The sequence below is a fragment of the Osmia bicornis genome, chromosome 1, assembly GCF_907164935.1.
Source record: "Osmia bicornis bicornis chromosome 1, iOsmBic2.1, whole genome shotgun sequence".
NCBI classification, from domain to species: Eukaryota; Metazoa; Arthropoda; class Insecta; order Hymenoptera; family Megachilidae; genus Osmia; species Osmia bicornis.
The window spans coordinates 13116924-13139102 of NC_060216.1; the positions used below are offsets into that span (position 1 = coordinate 13116924).

At 44.4% G+C, this 22179-nt stretch overlaps 1 protein-coding gene across 1 annotated transcript in view; it reads right to left on the bottom strand.

The window, feature by feature from the left end:
- LOC114872797 (Down syndrome cell adhesion molecule-like protein Dscam2) overlaps window positions 1-22179 on the bottom strand; it is a 111833-nt gene that overhangs the window by 45991 nt on the left and 43663 nt on the right. Inside the window, exons 3-7 of the mRNA XM_046285607.1 lie at window positions 20229-20549; window positions 13396-13557; window positions 11670-11819; window positions 5475-5592; window positions 5-248 (exon numbers count right to left, since the gene is read on the bottom strand). Coding sequence (XP_046141563.1) covers window positions 5-248; window positions 5475-5592; window positions 11670-11819; window positions 13396-13557; window positions 20229-20549 — 995 coding nt within the window. The remainder of the gene's footprint in view (window positions 1-4; window positions 249-5474; window positions 5593-11669; window positions 11820-13395; window positions 13558-20228; window positions 20550-22179) is intronic.

Consider the following 22179-nt stretch of genomic DNA (forward strand, 5'->3'; position numbering starts at 1 on the left):
TTACCAAATGAGCGGCTTTTCCAAGATCGACGGTTTGAATCGACGGCTGAACATGAACGCTCAATGGCGCAGACACCGTTAACCTCACTTCCATGGATTCACTGCCCTCCGAATTACTGGCGGTGCACATATACGAGCCAGCATCGCCTTCCTGGACCCCTTGTATGATCAACGAACCGTCTCTCACCATGTAATGCCCAGATGTGTCCTCGATAGGCTCTTCTCTCTGATTTCTATTGTAATACCACCTGTAACGTAACAAGGAAAGAGTAAAAAATGAAGGAACATTTCTTTCTGGATCTCTAGATCGGTTGGCTTGACCGGCTTTTGTCTTGAAATCGTAAAAAGGAATGACAACCAGCGAGCTTTGCCGGTGCTCGTAAAATCCTAGCGTTACTACGAAACGACACAATTGGAAATTCTATTTTAAGAGACGTCAATACTTTCGGATAACGTAAATTTCTACTGCAGGTACAATTTTAAGTTATTATTACAGTAAAAAAAAGATTATTTTTTATTAACGTCGAAGTTAGCAAGTGAAAAGTTCTGAATAATTACAATTATAATTCGTGCCACATACGTCCATTTTCATTACAGTAATTAAAGAGTTAAAAAGTTTCCTGTAAATGCATTACATTCACCCTGTCGGTGACTCGGTCGCTCAACGCGATTAATAGGAGTCCAATGAACTTTCGAAAGAAGTGAAACAACAATAACCGTCGCGGTTCAAGATTTGCCGCACGCTCGTCTGACCAGTCACGGTGTATACTACTGTCAACTCGAGCGTGCCGTCGCTCCAGTGACTGGTCGGCTCGATGAATCGGAACTGTGCATCTCCCTTGGAAGCTGCAGTCTCGTTACGATGGAACGTTACACGTTACGTTCGATCGTTGCTCAAGATTTCAAGCGTGCCGGGGCAAAAACAGGCTCATACCACTGGCATCGGACAGAGGGCGATATTGGCCCGTACCGTTTTACTATCCAACCGAGCCATTCCATTCCAGCGGTGTATCTCTCTGGTGCACTCGTGGCAACCACAAAATAACAACTGTTTCATCGGCAAGACTGAATACACACGCGGCACGGCCGTGAATTGTGCTACGCTACTCGTACGTTCAACGTTTTTCTTTTCCTTTTTTCCAATTTTTTTTTTTTTTTGTTGTTGTTGTTCGAAGCCCTGGATGCACACAGACCACGGGCATACAGCGGCCAGATGTACTGGCACGTTTTCAAAACACTGCCGCTTGAACAAGCAGCCTCACCGTATACCGGAAACACACGCGAGAATCGTTAATACCGAGGGATCTTTAAATAAAGGAGCCATACTGAATATGGCATGTGTTCGTTTATCGGCGAGCAGGAAATTTTTCCGCTTTCAGGATAATCGAATCGATCTTTCCCTGTTAACCCCGAACCCTTTGAACCCATCCACCGAGGAAAATCTGATCCAATTCAATCTGAAAATCGACGTTTAAGCAAAGATCAACGCGAATCCTTCAATTTAGAGAATGTCTATTCTTCCAGTTGCATACGAGGTGGTTTGTCGAAGTCTTTCCTCGCCCGACGACGCTCAAAGAAAGAAACACTCGTGTTACACGGAAACGGAAACGAGCAGTGTCAATATTTATCGAGAAGTAACTTGGAAAATAAAATTTTCGTCGAGCTACCGCTATTGATTCTGGTCTTCTAAACGCGCAGGTAGTCCCGTTCGTCCGTTCGCTCAGTTCGTCGACAAATATTATTCCTGGAAACCTCCTTTTCACCTGTCCGCTTTCAACGAGCACAGAGTTCCCGGTAACTCCGTATAATCGAAGCGATAAGCGGAGACGAAGGTGAAATCGTGTTCGTTCAACGAACGCGTACGTGACCTCGCAAAATCGAACGTCGTCTGAGGGGTCCGTGGAAAAATTCTCGGGAAACTGTTAAGTTCCACGGTCGAAGGATATCTAGGCCGAATACTATCCGCAGAATTACGAAATTCGAACGCGAACCTTAAATACGAATTATGCCGAACGAGTGTCGATCACCGGCGCGGCGATTCCAAAGCGTTCAAAGCGTTAATATTTTCAGCTAGGCAATCTCGGAGCTAAAACGGTCCCCTAACTTCGTCCAAAAATGATCTCCCCTTTCCCTTGCTTTGACGGTGCGGTTTGTCCCCGTCGGGGTGATTGACCTCGTCGACGGTAGTTTCGAAAAGCGGCGTCACAAGCTCTCGAAGGTTGGTCGGCTCGCGAGAGCCTGGATAAGGTAGGAGGTGTGGAAGGACTCCGGATGAGGTTGAAGAGTCGTACGGTACGGGACTGACGACGCGGGTGGAGAGGAGGGGTCGACAACGAGGAGTATACCTATAGATAATCGAATTTACGGAGGGAAATTGGTGAGGGAAGGAGATAGAGATAGAAGGCTGTGCCACACTGGCAAACTCTCAGATTCTCCTTCTCTCTTCTTCCTTCTTGCTTATCCTTTGGCCCGGTTCTCTATCTCTCTCCGTCAGACGACGCTGCTCTTCGTCAACTCGACGAGAGAAGCCGCGAAAGAGGCAGGGAGCGAGAGGACGAAGGAGGAGAGGGAGGGAAAACGGTGAACAGGCACGGAATACTCAGTGACGTCGGCGTACACGTAAATGCGGAATATTTGATGGGCTGTCAGAAGCAGTCTCTGTAATCAGCGGTCGGTTTGTTTGCGCTACCCATACACTCCTCTCCTCTATACATACACACACCTTCGCTTGCCTACGCGCCATCCCGCTTTGCCATTCTGCTCGCGAGAAACTGCGTGCGCGTTTATCGCGTGTCCTGTGTCCTCTGATTTTTATCTAATCGATCGCAGAAGGGTAGTTTCTTGGAACATCGCGATCACCGTATACTGGTTATCGATCCAGGAAATCAGCCACGAACGCCGCTTTGACCGGCGAAATTAATTACGCCTGTCAAACATAGGCGACAGGGAATTGTTAATAAAGCGACACGCGTATGGAATTATTCACAGCGCGCGTCGAAACTCGTTAAAATTTTGATACCTCTCTGACACGGTGATATCCGTTTACGAATAGGGACATCCACGGCGGTTAACGTCCGACGATTTTAACGGGTTTACGAGTTACACGGCTCGACGCAACAGTTTCGATAACACTGCGACACCAAGGCGAAACTAAATCAGTTCTCCTCCCGACGCGATGCGACAGGATAATCTTGTATACACGCGGAACAGCCCTTGTTACAGGGAGTCCCTTTCCCATGTCCCAGTCGTTGCGACAGAAAAAAGGACGAGATAGATACGGTTGACGTTTAATAATTCTGTTGTCGTCGTCCTTGTACGACAAACTCACGACCATCCTAGATCTTTCTCTTCTTTCGAAGCTGCTTCTTCTGTCGTTCGTTTATCCCTTTAATCAGAGCCGCTCGATCGAATAAAGAATGCATTAAAATTCTGATACACGTTCCTCTTTCACCCTTTGTGTTTTATTCCATCCTCTTTATTTTTATAAGTACCCCGTGCGAAAAACACGAGACTATCAACAGGAAAGTTCATTAAGATTTCAGTTACGCGCGCTTTTACTCGCTCGATTCTTCGACTCGATTACGCCCAGTCGTTTTGTTTCTTGCTCGACTTTATTCGATTCATGAGGCTGGCAAAGGGGTCCAAGTTTCGAGACCGAGCACCAAAGAAACTCCATTAATATCGACCGAACGAACGGACGATCTTTATCAAAGCAACTGGAGGAAAGTTCTCAAGGGGGGTAACCTATGCAACGGAATTCCCTGTCGTCAAAGACCCGGTCGTCTTTTCATCCCCTTCGTTCGCTATTTCTCTGTCTCTTTCCGTTGCATAATACACCCTTACGCATCGATAAACCTTGGATGTTTCGTATCTCGCTCGTGAAAATACCTTTTGCCAAGCGAAATAGCCAGACCACGTCGTTGGGTTTGACATTAACGTTAATCCTTTCGTTTCTCAACATTGCTGAAGCTACTGACGACTCATTTATTATAGTAATTAGAAGACCTGTGTCGATTTATTCGAACGAAAATCCTGGATCATTATTATCGTTCACCTAACTCTTATCAATTTTCAAATGAAATCATACCTGAAACGCAAGGTAGTAGCGAGGGAACAACTTTCGCATCCGGCTTATTTCAAGCAAAATCACGGACAGACCCGGCAAAATTGGTGGCGAGAGGAGATTCGCCACGAAATAACGTTATTCCACGACGGTGTTCCATATTCTGAAATACAGGAACGAGCAGGGGGCAGAGAACGGGAGCAAAATTGAAATTTTTACATTTCAATAACGTTATAATCCTCGTCCACCGCGCCACGTTGCTGCCGCGGATTATCGTCAATGATTTAACGGAAGTTCCGGCTGAAGCGGACCGGAGATTCGAGGATATCTCTGCCACGCGAACGGGATGACTTATTAATCTAAAGAGCTCCTTTTAATTTACTCCAGCCGAGCGTTACCTTCTACTTTCGCGACGTCGAATGATTAGTTTGTACCGTAGCAGCTTGGGTCCACGAGGAAAAGTAAATGGCTGCTTACTGTTTAATTGCACAACGAAAGATAAAGGAGAATAAGTTGAGATACTAATGAAAGATTCGCTGTTTAACTTTAAACAAAAATAAAATATGCCAGCATGCAAAATTATTCATTAATTTTCAAATTACAAATTCGTGAGATTCATAGTTCCGGCATTCAAATTTCGATATCGAGCTTCTTTTTGAATAAGTACTTAATGCAACCCTTAATTAAGAATATTTTTACTCAACTCTTTCGCCACCGACCGTTTCATTCGTTCTTGATTACGCGAAGTGTTTCCTCTGCTTTTGCTGTCTGCTTTTCTATTCCTTTTAAAAGAAACTCGAAACTTCTCCTGTTCAGAATCAGCCAAGAAAGTATGTCACTTTGCTCGAGAAAAGATACTTCAAAGTTTCAAAGAGAAATGAGGAAATAATATTTCGAATGCGTTATTTTCCTAACGTTGAAAGAGAAACCCTTCGAATATTTGATTGAAGTCAAATGTTAAATCTATCAAACAGCTGGAAACGAAAGCAAAGGAAGAAATAACGTTCGGACCATTTTTATTCACTGTTCTCCGACTCGTATAGCTACACGATGGAAGAGAAGTGTTTTTGGAGAACCGAGTCCTCCGAGAACTCCTTAATTGCCGACTTTTGGCCCTCGAGTACGGTTCAGTTGTTTGGCAAACAGTTTCCCGATACAACGTCGAGGGCAATATGCATCGGAAAAGTTTAATTGGCTCGATTTACGGGGATCACGGATTTCTCTTGCGTGAAAAATATTATTAAAACCAATAACAATTACGATTTCAAGACCAATAATTTTTTTATATTAAAAGAAATATAAAACTGCGAAATTGGTTCAATTACTTTTTGCAAACATGGTTATATATATACATAAAAAAGCGTACTGGCTGCGATTTTTTAGAATCTAAAAATATTTCTGATATCCTTACCTGTTGGTTGGTGTAGGATTTCCGTACGCGACGCAGGGTATCACAATGGTGTCTTTCAGACGGGCCGACATATAAACCACCTTCTCGTTTATCATCGGCGGCATGGTGCTCCGTATCTCTGGAAGCAGAAAAAGCGAAAAACGATCAAGCATAAATCCTGCTACGGCAACCCCGTCGAAGTGTCCCGAACAAAGGAATCCGCTGAACTCTCCGACGCGTGAAACAATCAAGAAATATCTCTCCCACCTCCTGGCGAACTTACTTGCTTGTCTGCCAGGAGAAGAAAAAACTTTCCCCGAGATTTTGGACAATAGCGGAAGAGAAAGAGGAATTTCCCTTTAATATCTTGGCTGCCGGAAGAACAGCTTCCTTCGACGAGACACCCCATCCCTGTCAGATGAGTTCGCGTAAATTTTTCCTCCTGACGTATGCGAAATATATTCCTGCCGAGATACACCGACGAACGAGTCGTCGTTCAAAGTTCACCGGGTGTTTAATAAGAAAATGGAAGGAGTTGAAGGCAGACGGGTTCAATTACCAGATAAAATTACCGGAATTCTAAATCGAGCAATAAGATACGCGGGAAATAACGTGGAAACGGTATTTGGATTATACTGTTTGAGAAATTGATAGTGACAATATCGCGGGAGATTTAACAAAAGAAAGAAAGACGGCGAGTAAGGAAAGGAGAGAGGAAATACATCCTTCAAGATTCTCCGGGGATTCTTCTTTTCTTGGCAAAACAGATACACGCGCAACAGCGTTACACGTACACGAACAAGGGGGTGTTACTTTGCGCCACCGACGCACCCTCTTGCTCCCTCATGACGAGTTCATGTAACTTTGTTCCATGATATACGGGAAATGTTTTCCACGGCGTGTCATAAATAGCCGCCGGCTGAAAAAGGAACGCTGTAACAACGGTTTCGCCGTGGCGAAGAAACAGGAAGAAGAAGAAGAAGGAGCAGGCGGAAGGGCAGGAGGAAAGTAATGGAGGATTCAACGGCGCACGCATCAGCTCGGACATTTAATGGAGAATTATGGTCACAAGATAGTGACTGGTTGTAAGTTGTGGCGTATCATAAAGGTGGCAGATAACATACAAGTATTTCCTTTGTAGGAGAGGGGAGAAAAAGACGTTTCGTCTTGAGATCATCTGTCAGACTCGTCTAGTGGGGCTGACAACAGACGATCCTAGACAGATCATTGTATAAAGGAACCGTGTGGGGTTTATAACCTGCTCTGCCGTTCCCAAGTTTGCACTTATACCGACGGTGTTTAAGGGCGCAATATATGGAAGGTGGACCATAATATAGATATCCACCTCCCAACCAAGTGGCGCCGGGTAGATCAGCGGGTACGGAAGGCCCAACACTTGACTAATTGTCGGCGTGTAAGGAATTTTGGTCTAGGACGCTTCTACTTTAACAAACTAACCTGGAGTGGGTAGCAAGCAACTACACCCACTACCAGGGCCGCTTCACGCCCATAGCCAGAGCCCCGTTTGCCATCGGAATAGCCGGTGTGCCCGGACCACACCTGACACCGCTGGGGCCCCTGGTCCCAGACACCTATCATACCGCAATTCGGAATTTCTACAGGGTGATCCTCTCGCAGCCGGACACAAAGGAACTGGTGACAATGAAGACATACAGAGTCGTCTCGGCCCGGGTAGGTCCCCACTGGCACGTGACAATGCAGACCTCTTTATGGTGCGGTCAAGGGGTTCATTGTCGCCAGTGTTCCTTTGTGTTCGGGCGCGAGAGGATCACCCTGTATATATTCTAACCGCATGTCGGGCGACCACTTGCGAGAACACTGTCACCGATCATCTCGCCGCCACCTAGCGGTCCCCGGCCCGATGAAGACGAAACCTTCCTCTTCCCCTCCACTTAAACGCCTACACCTCTGTTTGATTAAAATTTGAAATCTATTGAAGGGAGGAATCAACGATACTGAAAATGATGCGGTTAATAAACAACAAACAGTTATTTCGTTGGATGTTTCTCAGGGAAAGGTTTCATAAACGGAGTCAACGAGAAAAAGTCTCGATATTCAATAGAGGACCTTTGAAATTTATCCCGTAGCTGTGGAACGGCAATTAGCCATTCGTTTCATTAAGATTTCATTAACAGATACACTCGTAATTAGCGATGCTCGAAATAAAGCGATACGAGGCAGACACGTGTTACGAGCGCCACAGGGTATTGTAATAAAACGGTAATGAATATTACAACAAAGGTAGCCCCTCGTGTTTGCTGTGGAAACGGGAATCGATTCGTTTAAAGCTGAACGTATTTCCCGGATCGACGCGTAGGCGTTATTAACAGCTAGTTATCGTCTTCTTCGTCGCTCTTTTCCCCTTCGAAAATCCTGGATATCCGTCGATTCTGTCGACGCGACGATTCGAACGTGTTCGCGGGACCGAATGACACAACGCGTGTGTTGTTTCGTTCGACGAGGAAATTCAATACTGCTCGTTGCATTGCCGAGAGCGTCACACTATCCTCCAACTGGAAAGAAGATATTCGCGATGCGCCGAGTGCGGCTTTTAATCGTCAATGAATGCGAAACACACGGACCGATGCGGAGAACCGAAAGGATGCAAAGCGACGAGCAGTTTGTGTCGAGCACAGATCCAGCAACGATCACTCGTCAGAGAGAATATGCAAAGCATTTCACCTGCAACCTATTCAAGAATATCAATTTCCTCGTCGTCGTCTTCGTAAAAGAGTATGCCTACTTACAATTAGTAGGCATTTTTATTTTTTATTTTTTTTCTTCAGAAAAACGTATTAAAACATTTTTATTTAATAAACAATAAATCTGTTAAAAGCAATCGTTTAATCCATACAGAATTGAACGGACACCGATCAAAGGAAAAATAAAATCAGTTTGCATTCCACGCATTGAATCCTCGCACGGTGTTGATCACACGAACCGCGTGCGATCGCAAAATTTTCACATGGTTCGAAAGCTCAAACACCATAAACGGGAAACGAACAATGCGATACTCGCTTCAATGGAATGATTTTACGAGTTCGCGATACGTGACTGCGTGAAAAACCGTCCCACCGATGTACAAATGCGTTCACTGCATACTGATTCTCACGCGATAAACTCGAACTTTGATCCAATTCAAAAATCTCGTTTCAATACGGATAGGTAATTTAAAAAAGTTTGTACGTCACTCGTGAGACTCGCTGAGCGTCGGATTTTCGATGGTAATTTCGTGTATTCTGACCGTGAAAGTTACGAGAGGTAAGCTAGTAAACGGAAGGGGTTTCGGAATATGCAAACGATCGAACACACCGTCGGAAACTCCATTATTAAGTTTATAAGTATGTAAGTGCGCTTAGCATAAATTTATAGCTCGCTTGAAAGCGGTTTGGCTATATTAAGGTTACACCAAGAGGAACACAACTTTCTCAGGGTGACATTTTAAATTGCCTTTTTTCAAAATTTCTTCTGGGGAGAATTTCGTTTCGTTATTCATACCGTTGGAAAAATATTGCATGTTATTAGTGGTCGTTAAACAAACAGCCAGCTATTATAAACAAATCTGCGTCAAGTGTACGTAAAGCCAACAATTACGCGATGCTTACACTAGATGCATCGTTTCTGAAATCACGTAGCGCGCTGGAGCTAATAATAATTTTCAATCCCGTGAGAGGTAATCTCTGTTTAGATAGCAAACGGTGTACGATATTTCTAAAACACGGACGCTTATGTACGATATTTTAAACAAATTCCTGTAGCGTGAATCTTCACGGGTGTATACTTCCACTTCGACTATGACAGATAAATATCAACCCGTTTTCGGCTACTTGCCGATAAACAACCGCTTACAAGCCTCCATCCCATTAAACTAGAATTCACAATCGAGCTGATGCACGAATTGCAAACACAGCTTCCCCGTGTTCGATACACGTTTGAATTTTCCTGAACGGTTAAATATTTGTACCAGATGATTTAGAGCGTCCTGTTCCCTGTGTACTCTATAATACTCCCGTTTAGAATTTACCTTCGACCACGATGTTTAGACACTCTAAGGATAGTTCGAAAGCGACCAATTTAATTTTACGACGACACGATTAAATGAACGCTTGTTAAGGGGTGAATTGGAAGTAAACAATCTGTTTAATGAACTTGAAAAGGCTTTTAGTAAGTTACGACAAAAAAAATTCAATCGCTTTAATAGAAACTGTAATTATAATATGTCGGACGTCGGACCAAACACGGATATTTCTACTATGAACTCGATACATTGATATTGCCGAATAATTAACAAAATTTTGAAATGAATTAATATTATATCAATATTGTCGCGATATTAAACTGCAGGTCCAGCATCAAAAGCATAATTACGGTGCGTTTAAAAGCTGTAATTATAATTTGTCGGAGTAAACGCTGATAATTCTACTGCGATTCGGGTAAAATTTCGAATTGACTCAACATCATATCGTAATATCGAAAGCAGAACTTCAAAGATAAAACAATGGTACCTTTAGGGATGATCATTCATAATGCGTCGCACTATACACGGCTATTTCTACTGCGTCCAGTGAGCACGTTAAATCCCAGTATTTTATCGTACCTTCGCGCGTTCCCTGTATTCTCCCTCACGCAATAATTACCAGCTAACGTGTAATAACGTTGATTAAGCTTGAATAATAATTTCGAGTGTGTAGCGTTGTTGCGATTAAAAATGTAACCGCTAACCGAGCCACTTCTGATACCGGGGATGTTAAATTCAACGTAGAGCGAGCTAACGTATCGCTTCGCCTAATTTTCAACGCACCTTCGTTTACCTTCCTCGTGATTACGAGAGGACTGCAAGCGCATCTGTGGTCTAAGCCAACGGTATATTAATTATACTCCGACAGGCTGCGCGGACTTATCGACTGGGATGACAGGCTAATGCACCGAAAACAAGAAAAAAGAAGTAGGGAATCGAAAGGCGAATGAGGGATGGAACGGAAAACGAAGCGATGAATTATAACGCTTTCCACGATCGAAAAATTACAGGGAATGTAGCGAAGAACGTGCAGAATGTCTTCGACTTCCGGGATTTTTTTTTTCTCTATTCCGTTTGGACGCATCGCATCGTACAGGGGCACGTCTGAAGCTTGAACCAGTGAATCTGAAGGGTAGGGGTGTGGCATGTGAAGAGAAGCATCATTAGTTAGCCCGGCTCGAGTGGAGATTTCTCCCCTTTTTCCGCTTCTTCTTCCACGTCTTCTTCGTCTTTTCACCCGTGTGTATTTTTTTTTACCCCCTTTCTTCCTGTTTCGCTTCGTACCACGCGCAGCTAACCCCAGAGCAGACGTTACGCGGCGAAGCCTCGGCAAGGTAACAAGCGCGATGCCAGTTGGTTTAAAACGAGCCGAGGAAAAGCTTTTCAGACGACCTCTTGATCGCGGGTCTCGTCACCGGTGCCTGGTAATTACACCTGGCTGAGAGAATATTTTTACTTTGATCGAACGCCGATCATCCGATGGCTCGTTAACTCGTTCGCAATTTTCGTACTCGACGCGAACCGATCCGAAGCGACGACGAGGAAACCGAGATAATCTTATAAACATCCACCTATCTCTGGGAAAAATTTCCTAATATCGCGTCAAATTTCAAAGGAGAGGATAATTATGCAGTAGGTAACATTTTTGCTCTAACGATGGTGTTTCTTTTTTTTTTATACTCTCGTTAAGACTCTCTGTCGTCTTATGCTGAAATCTCCTCTGTCTAATATTAAAACTTCATTAACCGAGTTAATGGAGGTGTGCTCGAGTTTGAACGGACAGAAGCTTTTAGGGAAAGTAGATCTATGTAGTGAGAACGCTACTTCTTTGAAGCGCTTAATCTCGCGGAACTGATAAACTAAGATTCAATGACTTAACGAGGAATGCATGAATTTTAATAATCGATCGATGGAAGAGACTTTAAGTTACATCAATTAGAAAATCTAAGTAGCTTAAAATCCCCGAGTCCAATAATCCCAACAACAGCGAAACAAGGTGAAATATGCGAGAGGATTACGTAACGTAGTGGTAGCAAAGTGTGTTAATTATCTCGTCGAGTGGAATAAACGCAGTCTAGTCGCGTTATGAATTTTCGATCACGCCAGAGTAACGCGAATCGTGCTGGAAACACGTTATCTTATCCATGGCAACGTAAAGCGGATTTTAATGCACTTACCAGTCAATTGAAGCCTGCCAACGTTGCTGCTGACGACCGTTTCCTGCGTCAGACGATGATGCGTCCTGCACCGATAAGTTTGTTCCGCGTCCTCCCTCGTGATGTTCAGTATCATCAGCTCGCCGCTCGAAAGCATATGATACTTGCCATCTGCGAACAGAGATCGCATTTCAATCGCACGGAACGTTCGATCGGGTGGTCGATTTCGTTTACGACTATTAATTTCAGCCATTTTTTTCTTTTTTCTTCTTTTCGTTGGTTCGAGTTCATTCAACTTTGAACCTTCAACGATGAATGTCTGGACGGCTATCGATCGTCTTGCGGCAATTGATGAACGTATTAACAAATCCGTCTGGATTATTAGAGGGCACATTCAGAACTGGCTTCGCCAGGCACACCTTAATCGAACTCCTCCATAATTAATGAAGTTTTCCTCGTTAACGGGTTTACGGCGCTCACGAGCGAAAACTTTCCGCACAATGCATCGACGATCGACAGTCTACGATGCGTTTGAAAGTTGAAACTTTAAAGGATAACCCTTTTTCTGACCCAGACACCCGCCAGTTAGGTTCAGTTTCGTAAAGGAACTATGTTGTAAACTTTGAAGATCTTGGAAGGGTAAGCGTTTTCAGAAAGTTACCTGATACCTAAGCCGTGATAGGGTTCGTTAGGTTCAGATTTTAATAAGAGATCCGAAGAGTGGAGATGATTTTTAAGTGGTACGAATAAACAATCTAAATCTATAAAGCTAAAGATACGTAGGAACGACCGATTCAGAATTCAGTTAAGTTGAATTTATTTTTATTTCTGTATAGAGTAAGTGAATTTTCAGTATACTTAACCTAACTCAGACCTAACCCGTCGCTCGGGATTTACCGAAAAACAATCCCCAGGAGCTCGCGTGTCGAGTGCAATCGAAATCTAAAATGCTTCGATCACGAGGCTTCCCTGAACGACTCCCCGTCCCCCCTACGATCACCGTTCGTAAATGGCAGAACTCTATCCGGCGAAATAGGGGCACGTCGTGGAAACCGAGAAAGAGACACCATACTTCGTGCACAAGACGTAACTTGACCTCGTTCAGATCCATTCAATTATTTCCACGAGGCACGATCTTCTGAAAACCCGGTCCCGATATTTACCGTGGAAAATTCTCACGGATGGAGCGCAATTCTCCAGTTCATTCTCGCGAGATCTTTAGCTGGCGTAGCTGAATGAATTCGCAACGACGAGAATAACGCTTCGTATCGCAAAAAGAAATACGCCTTCTGAGGCGAGAAAATTGCCTCGGATTTTCTCCGCTTGTTTTTATTTACCAAACGGCCGAGAGCTCGTTATTAATCCCTTGCCTACTAATGACGAGTCAAGCTCGTATCACGGATTCTAACTTAACTTCTTGACATTTCGTAAGAATCTACATATGACTTTTGCAATTTTTGTTAAGATTAATAATGGAATAATTTGAGGTATTCTGCGAAATTAATCAATTATTTATAAAGTTTTTTTAATTAGATAATTCATCAATGAATCTATAATGCTCTAAGCAAAGGAATTAATCTCTTAACTTAAAAGCCCGAGAATACTCGGGCAAAATACACTTGTTACGGTATAATTGTTAGGTTAAGAGGTTAAACGTTAATTTGGATCGGATTATTAGGAATTTCTGATACGAATTTGTACTACAAAAGGTTAAACGACTTGTATAGAGTTACGCAATGGTACTTACCTCCCATCGTAGACGGGTAGATATTGAAGGACGGTTCCTGAAGCCAAGACGTGATCGTGACGTGGTCGCGAACGAAACTGGGTACGTTGCATCGCATAAGTACGTTGTTGCCGAGGAAACCGCCGGGACATTGCACTTCCGGATCGTAACGCTGGTTCACCACTAAAACACACAAACAACGGACCACTCGAAAGCGAGGCTAAAGCAGTAGGGCCACCAGGCACGAATTTAACAACTTGGAAAACCTTCGGTCTGCCACGAAAACGTGAAAAATTTGCACAACTTACGCGTATTTTCATTATTTCGTGCGCGATGGAATATCGAACACTCGAGGAAAAATTTGTCTGTCAATCATCCGGTTGCACGATAGAAACTATTTTCAGAATGAATCGTAAATAACGAATCGCTTCTAACTCTTCGCGTTCGAATTCTGTGAAATATGAAAGTTTCAACGGCGATGAAAAAATTCGAAAATAAAATCGTTTTATTTAGCTTTCTATACTTTCTACAATTTACCGAGCCTTTCAAGCTTCGACTTTGTAAGAAACCATCCGATCTTAACCTTTCCTTCTGTGAAACACTCGGCGAATTATTCGACGAGTCGGCAGGTCGGATTTAATCTACCGAATAAATGGACCTCAAAGGGTTAATAGGAACGCAGAACGTGCCACCAGTCTCATTCGTTCGCGCAGCTAGCTCACTTAGCGCGGTTTTAGCGGCGAGGACTAAATTATTTCGACGAATCGATACGGACCTGGTTCTCTTGCTAGAGATATACCGGGATACGAAACTTGTACCTCTAAGAATGTTGACCTCGTATAGGAAAGTTTCTCAGAGAAAGCGTCTTCAATTTCTCTTGAAACTTTCGAAACAAATTGTTAACACGTTGACTGACATAACGGAGAAAGACGAAATATAATAGTTTTCCTGTTTTTCAAAAAAATATTCTCTTATTTCGTATATCGACTGAAGGCTCTCACGTTCCTCGAATTCGTTCCTGAAGGCAGCCTGCTAGACTTAATTGTATCCGCGCTAGAGGACACGGTGGCGAAGGCGAGAAAAAAAAAGGTCGTTAAGTGGCGAGGCAAGGGTGTAAAGTAAAATGGAGGGCGCGACGCGATACCTCGGGATTAAATCCAGCTGGCTTTGTGCACGACTATAACTACTACAAGATGTTGATACCGTCGTCACGGAATCAACTTTATGCGGTACAGGATGAAAGACAGATAAAAAAGAGCGGACCGGCTCGAAATGAAGCGAAGCCGAGCCCTTAATTAAAAAAGTCTCGATAGAAGGTGAAGCTGAGGTCGCGCTAAAGGTCCGCGGTAGAAAAAAAAAGAAAAAAAGGAAATTCTAATGAAAATTGAAGGCGAACAGATGGAAAGTAAGAATAATGTATCCGCGGAGAAAGAACGGTTCGCCGAGCCCACGATAATTACCCAACACAAACGCGACCGCTGCTCTTCGTGTACACGCACAACAGCCGCCAGACAAAAAGAGATCCCGAGAAAGAGCTTTCTATCCCGCTGTTTCTCGTGAAACATTTTTAAAAAACGAAACACAACGCGCTCGTTTCCTGGTTCCATTTCGTATGTAGCGACCGAGCAACATCGATCCGCCCGGAAAACTACCCCCGCAATCTTAGGATTCTCGTTTCCTCCATTGAAATTAATCGACGGAAAAAGAATCAAAAAATTTCATAGCCGAAAGTCCCCTCTCGAAAATTTTCAAGTGCTTCAAGCATACTCGAGCATCGAATCGCTTCAAATTTTATTGAAATACTAAAAGTCTTGAAAGTTATGAAATATCAGTGGACCCTCGAAACTGAAAATCATGGAACATTATATAAAATTTCTACTGCCCAAAATTTCCAGTACCTGAACTCAAAAGACACAATACGCTCATCCTGGAAATAACGAGCAAGTATCATCGATCCGCAAAACTACCCCTATGACGGTGAACTCTAGTGTTCTTGATAAAGGAGCGAGGATTTTTTCCGCCACTCCCGCATGGGGTACCGGATCTCGTTAATCGACGCGGCCCACGAAAAAGTGTACGAGAGGGTTTGAGAGCCTTAAAAGGGTCGGGGTATCTTATCGAAAATCTCGAAGCTGTCCCAATCCGGCCATGAACCAGCGTTCTGCGTAAGTTGATGGTCTCTGGCTGAAAGGTTGGCGAGAAAGCAAGGCCTGAAAAAGGGCGGAGAACGAGAAATCGTGGTAGGAAAAAAAGAGACGCCTGGATCGTGCGGATAGTCGAAAGGGGTGGCGGTGGGTTGGGGGTAAAGGAAAATGCGGTGGTGTGTAGTAGGACCCGGCTCTGCAACCCGTTTCGAGAGTCAGCGGAGCGAGGCACTCAGACTCCAGAATGGGGTAAAAACTCGGTGAGTTCTCCCTCTGCTTCCATCCCCCGCCCCACGCTTTCTCTGCCCCGAGCCGTTTCCACAGGCTTGCTAGCAGCCCCGTATCGCACGGCTCTCGGTTACGCGGCAACCAAGCCGAGCATAAACTCGGCAGACGTATCGCGGCAGGTAATATTTACAAACCATGAAACCTACGGGAGAAGAGGAGGAAACGACGTCCGTCCTAGCCTAACCCAACCTCAGCCACCTGCCAGAAAAGACAGAGATAGCTCCCGGTCCTCGAATTCCTCCCTCCTTTTTTCGACGCTCGAATTTTACACGGAGACGAACCGAGAGCCTTTTTTGCAGCTACGATGCAACCTTGCAATTATACCTTCGCTACCCTCGACGCAACGACGAGTCGAAAAAATGAATCGATTCGAGCCTTGTATTAAAATAAGGAAAATATTCAGGGTACACGAGTACTTGAAGATAATACTTTTATCTGGAAATCAGTTGTCGCATGTGTAAAGCTGAACGATCCGACAGAAAGATGGAAATGTGTGTGAAAGAGGGACTTAATTCGCTCGGATACATAATCCAGTAGGTATGCAAGTGCTTTCGAGATTAAAAGAACGAAAAGAATCGTGTTCGAGCGTGTAGGGTAGAAACGAAAAGTCAAACGAGGGTTGGAAATTCTGTAACAAAGTTTAGCGCTCGTTTTAACGGGCTTCCGAAAGCGGAACATTGTAAAATGAAATTTGCGATCCGGCTCGGCCAGCCCCGTTGGATAATTATTTCCGTATAAAATTTCCACGATTCCGTACACGTCGAATAAAACTACGAAGAACGTGCTTCAGCGCCGTCAAAGCGAGGAAAAAGAAAAAATAGGAGTGGTTCACACGTGTAACACGGGACAATGGTCCTCGAAGAAAATTCAGCCTCAGCACAGCAGTTCGCAACGGAAACACAGACCTGTTTTATATTAAAAATAATTGTCTTTTTGCGCGCTTTCGTTGCGACATGAACGAAAAGAAAATCGTACATCGTCGAACTTTATAATCGAAAGAAGAATGGTAAAAATAATGAATAAATTTATGATCCCTCCGACGAGTAAAATTTTTAACGAACGATCAAATTTTCTTTCATGCCTTTCTTTTTTATTTTACTGCAATTTTATTCGTCGAAAGACTTAGAACCTTGATCATCTTCTAGAATGCTTCTGTATTCTGCAGAGAAACGAATTCGTTTCTCCGCGTAAGTAGAAAAATATGTGACGCATGGAAACACGTTGCACGGTTATGATAATAAGATTACCCGGAGCGTCTTGTTTCGAGCATGTCAAATATGGCCGGAGGATCTTATACGATCTAGGGGTTGAACAGCGAGACGGAAATTCCGTGGATGCTTTCCATCCAACGAAGAAAGTATTCGCGCAAATATAAAACGCGTTCGCATCCTTTCTCATCCTCTACGTTTTATGAATTCACCGGCAGCCACATGTATATTCAAACGTTTCGATTTCAACCACGATCGTTCGCGTCCCCGGGAATAATCATTTCAATTGCCAATCAGTACCGAGTTGTCGTCGAGTCAACAGAAAATTGAACGATTTCAATAATTGAAACCTGTCTCTGTCTTTTGTTAAGTAACAATACGCCCGGAAAATAAACACTCTCAATTCTCCTATTTTTCAATGGAAAATGAAAAATAGCAAAATGAATATTTTTCGCTCGAAAGAAACGTTCAATGATGAGCAAACGGTCGGAGGTAAACTGTATTGTTGTTAAAATGTTCGCGACGATCGTTAAAATTTCTCGTTAACTCGACACCGCGTCGGCCACCGTGGAATTAAACTGAAACAACGAAATTTACAAGGAGAATAACCGCGGAATGCATTGTGCCGAGTAAATGGAAGGAAACAAATGTCTTAAGGAAATCGGGGCCAGAATGCGTCTCAGGGCGAAACTGCAAAACATTGTACGCGGTAGTCGCGGGAGCAGACAATAAGGGGTACCCGTTGTGTTTTTGTACAAACGTCGTTAAGCTTTCGTTCGTTTGTTCCGCAACGACATTCTTGCGACGAGTTTCATGGAAAGCCGGCATTAGGCAAACTCTCGTCAACAATCTATTCGACCGCTCGTTCGAAGTCTACTTTTTACTGTCACCGATATTCCCATCCGTCTACGTTGTTTTTCTGCCCTCCTGTTTCTTCGCAGCCCTCTTAAGTCCCGCCCTCAACGCAACGATATCATTGTTCTTTACGTTTGCTCGTTCGTCGTCTTGCAAGATTAACAATGTCGGCTCGAGGATGGTATAAAGGCCGTAGAAAAGTAATTTTTACTTTATTACCGAAGACAGGTCAGCTTTCCTTGCTTGGAAGTAATCCCCCCCCTTCGAGGACCTTAATTAACTTCTTTGGTCGCCGACCGGCCAGCGTGCCTTAAATACTTCATTAAACAAGAATGGGACTAAAAATACGACAAAGAAGCTCGATCCTCACACAGGACAAAAAACCACGAGACGTAAGTGATGTTATATCAAAATGGACAGGAGGAAGAGGTTGGGAAAGGAGATTCATTTCAATTTAGAAATATCAATGAATTAACGGATGAAAAACCATCGTACAAGATATAAAGTGATGGTGAATGGAAAGAAAACTGAAGAAAAACAATTGTCTGACTAATTTCGCCTGGAACCACTTACTACCAGCAATATCCTTCCCTAAATACAGTTGCTCACGAACCACAGAAGATTAAGATGTTTGCGAATCAACAAAAATCATCTCCCCCATTTAAAGCCCCAATCTACTATCCAATGGCTCTTTTATAAACCAAACTCATTCAAATTAAACAGATCAACCCCTCGCGATCTCACCCTCGATTGACTGGAAGCACCGGGAAAGGGCAATCACTGCCTCCCATCCGCGTTCCCCTTTTATCAACCTTAGCCGCCCTCGCTCTTATTTCGTACGAGATTCGTCGCGACTCGTGTCTCTCGTCGATACCGGAAACTACGGTCGAACGAGCTCGTCCGTTCGCATAAAATTTCCTCGAGAGAGAGAGAGGACGCGACACGTCCGAGGAACTGACGAAGCGTACGTGTTTTCGATCAGCAATCGAGATTGCCGGCGCAGTTAGGCGAAGGATCCTGGAAAGCGGAAACGCTACTTCCCCATTGTTGTTATTCGATTCGCGTTTTCAGCCAAGTCAGCAACCAGGCGGTTCCATTCGTCGAATGCATACGTAAGCCTACGGGAAGCGGAGCTCTAATCATATCCGTTTTCCACCGAGGGAATATACGCGTATCCGTTCGAGGAGAGACTTTTCTCGCCGAGCAACGGGCGAAGTCAGCGAAGTTGCTTGGACCGAAGGGAAAGAGAAAAAAGAAAGGAAAGGAAGGAGGAAAGAAAAAAAAGGACGGAGGATCGGGAGACACTAGGAGCAGAGGCCAGAAGCTGACGCGGCAGAGGTAGCGGGCATGAATCTGAAAAGGTATGGGCCACGTTCACGCGACGATGATTTACGGCCATATTAGGTCGATAAGATATCTTCCGGTTCGTTGAACCGAAGGAAGCTCTATTTTTAAGACGCCTCGCGAAGCCACCGAGAGCTTTCGTTCCATCCATCCTCGCTACCTCCCTATCTATCAAACTCACCCTCCCATCCCCTCTTACATCCCCGCGAATCTTGTAGAGTTCTACTTTTTCAGCGGTATCCGATAAAACGTAAAGCGAAAACAACGCTACACTGAATATTCTTATCCTCCCGGGAGCCACGGGATCGGAAATGAAGTTTCTTCTTGTACCGTCACGGTTCGTCGAGCGGAATTCGAATAATTTCAGCGATTCACTCTCCGGCTACAATTACTCGAGAAAGAGGACAGAATTCGAGACCCCGAAAAACTGTCGATGAATTCAATGAACAAACCACTACGGTAAAATGAATCGTATTCTTGGTACACGCCAGCTGGCAAATACAATGAGAAGGGCGCCCGGTTCCATCGGCAGGCAACGAAAATCCGAAGCAAATCACGGATACGATTCGAATAAATATTTCATCGTATCGTCGAAGATGTACTATCTGAAAGATGAATTATTCCGTCCGGAAAGAAATTCGCGGCCACGTAAATTCACTATCACCACCAACGATGTTTAATGTAACGCGAACGTCGAACAGATCCACCACCCGGACGAGTAAGAAATTCTTTCTCCACGTTAACGGACCGTCAACGTTCTTTCTCCAACGTAAGCATTCTCCATCGAAGGAAATGACAAATATTTCCATATCGATGGACGGGTACAATCAATCAAAACCGAGGCATTATTCCGCGGGAAAGCAACGTTTCCTCTACATCGAAACGGATAGTCGATACGAATAAAGGATTCACGAGATGGTACGGCGATGGGGCTGGAGAGTAGGAGCCAAAGGGGGAATATAACGTACAAAGTGGAGGAACATAATGTAGATAACGAGCAAGAAGTTTCACGTGCCTGCTCTGACAGTGACGTCTCTGCTAACGATGGCACCGACGCTGTTGACGGCGGAACACTTATAAATGGCCCAGTGGACGTCCTGCCGGAAGACCTCGGCCTCGAAGCCAGGAAAGTAGATCGTCCCGTTGCCAAGGACGTGCCTGATGCCGGGGATACTCGTTATACTGCCGCCGTCCGCTGCCAGCCAGTCGACGGTCGGCGCCGGATTTCCTCTAACTATGCAGTCCACTCTGCCGCCGTTCACATTCGTGAATTCCACCCGCGATGGTGGTTCCGACACGAAACTCGGACCCTGCATCTCGTACGAGGCGTCGCAACCTGAAACAAACGACACATTTATGGTCAGTACGAGCCGCGACATTTTTTACGTGCAGAGAACGCGAATCCGGAACGAGGACATAAAAAATTTGTTAGAAAGAAATATGAAAATGGGTAGCCGTATACCTGTCCCCTAAGTCAATTTTAATGGGGTTAAATAAATTTTCCTTACAGTTTCAATCGACAGTTAGAACGGCATTAATCATGGCCAGGACGCGCGGACACCGGTTGATGAATTTTTTTCGCTCGGTTTGCCGAGTTCAAAGTAATTTTCAGGAATAGAAGGGTGGACGGGGCGGCGAGGCGGTGGTAGTTGGACGGCATGGCAGGAGCCGAGTAGAGGGTGGACTGTATCGTCGACGGGACATGAACGAAGATAATACGGGTGGCCATAAATCACACATTTAACGCTGAAATTCGGCCATAATAGCTTCCATAAATGGAGCGCATTGCGTCCCCCCGCGAAGCCTGTTAACCATTCATCACCCGAGTTATGTTGATTTAAGTAGGAATGCTGGTCCGGCTGGATGTATTCCGCATTCTGTCCAACATTGCCCATCTGGAAGCCAGCCCAACGAAGTACGCTGAATAGCCGGAGAAACGTGCAACGAATATGCCATCTTCCTGTGCGCCCTCGCGTTTTAGTTAATAACGTCTGATGAACGAACGCGGTTCATGGGGTTCGCGGTAAAAAGGTCAGTCTCGTCGTCGGATCGGTCACCTCGTTAATTAACCAAGGTACTTCGATAGATTCGTACATTAACGCGAATGAAACTTTTACGAACTTGAAAGTCCTAATGGAATTCTAATGGAATTAATTAATTTCTTTTTTCAGGGACATATAGTTTTAGGTGAGAAAAAGCAAAAGTATAGCTGGTATAGACAACAGAATTAAACACGACACCACCGGTACAGAGCTTTTTAATCCTGGAAGGCAATATTTTCTCGCTTTACGTTTCCGTAAGCATAAAGTCGGCGTTAATTAACTTCCCCTCTTGACGAGAAAACTTCAGACGAAGCTCGTGTACCCGACAATCCTCGCGGACGAGACTGACACGAGCTGGCTACAGGGAAAACGAAGAATTCTCTGCCAGCAACATTGTGAATTCTCTTCCTTCCGCTCGGATTATTTCCGAGCGAATACTTGGAACCGTGACCTCCGCTGCCATCCCAAAAGTGATCGTTGTTCACCCTACGCGTGCTGCTTCTCAACCGAAAAAGAAATTCTAGTTTTCCACGAGAACTGTATTATTTCAGGAAAGGCTCACCCTCCGGCCGTATTCTTTTCCGTGATTTCTCGAACCTCCGCAGGTTCTTTTTCCCCCGGAATCTTTTCGTAATACCTTCCAACCCACATCCGCCATACTCCCGCAACAATCTTTCTCCAAAGAAAAGGAGCAAAGCGCGCCCGGCCATAAACGTAATTTTATATTTCCCCTTTCAAGAAGTCCATTTCATATTGTAAGGGTAACTTAATTTCCTATAACGTCAAACGCACGTCGACTAACCCCCTGGCGCACTATCCTCCACCCTCCGCCTTTCCCTCAATTCGAGGTTCGATGAAAACGATCACCAGCTGAAACACTGCTATTCGCAACTGCGCCATGGAATGCCTGAAGGTATCGAAATA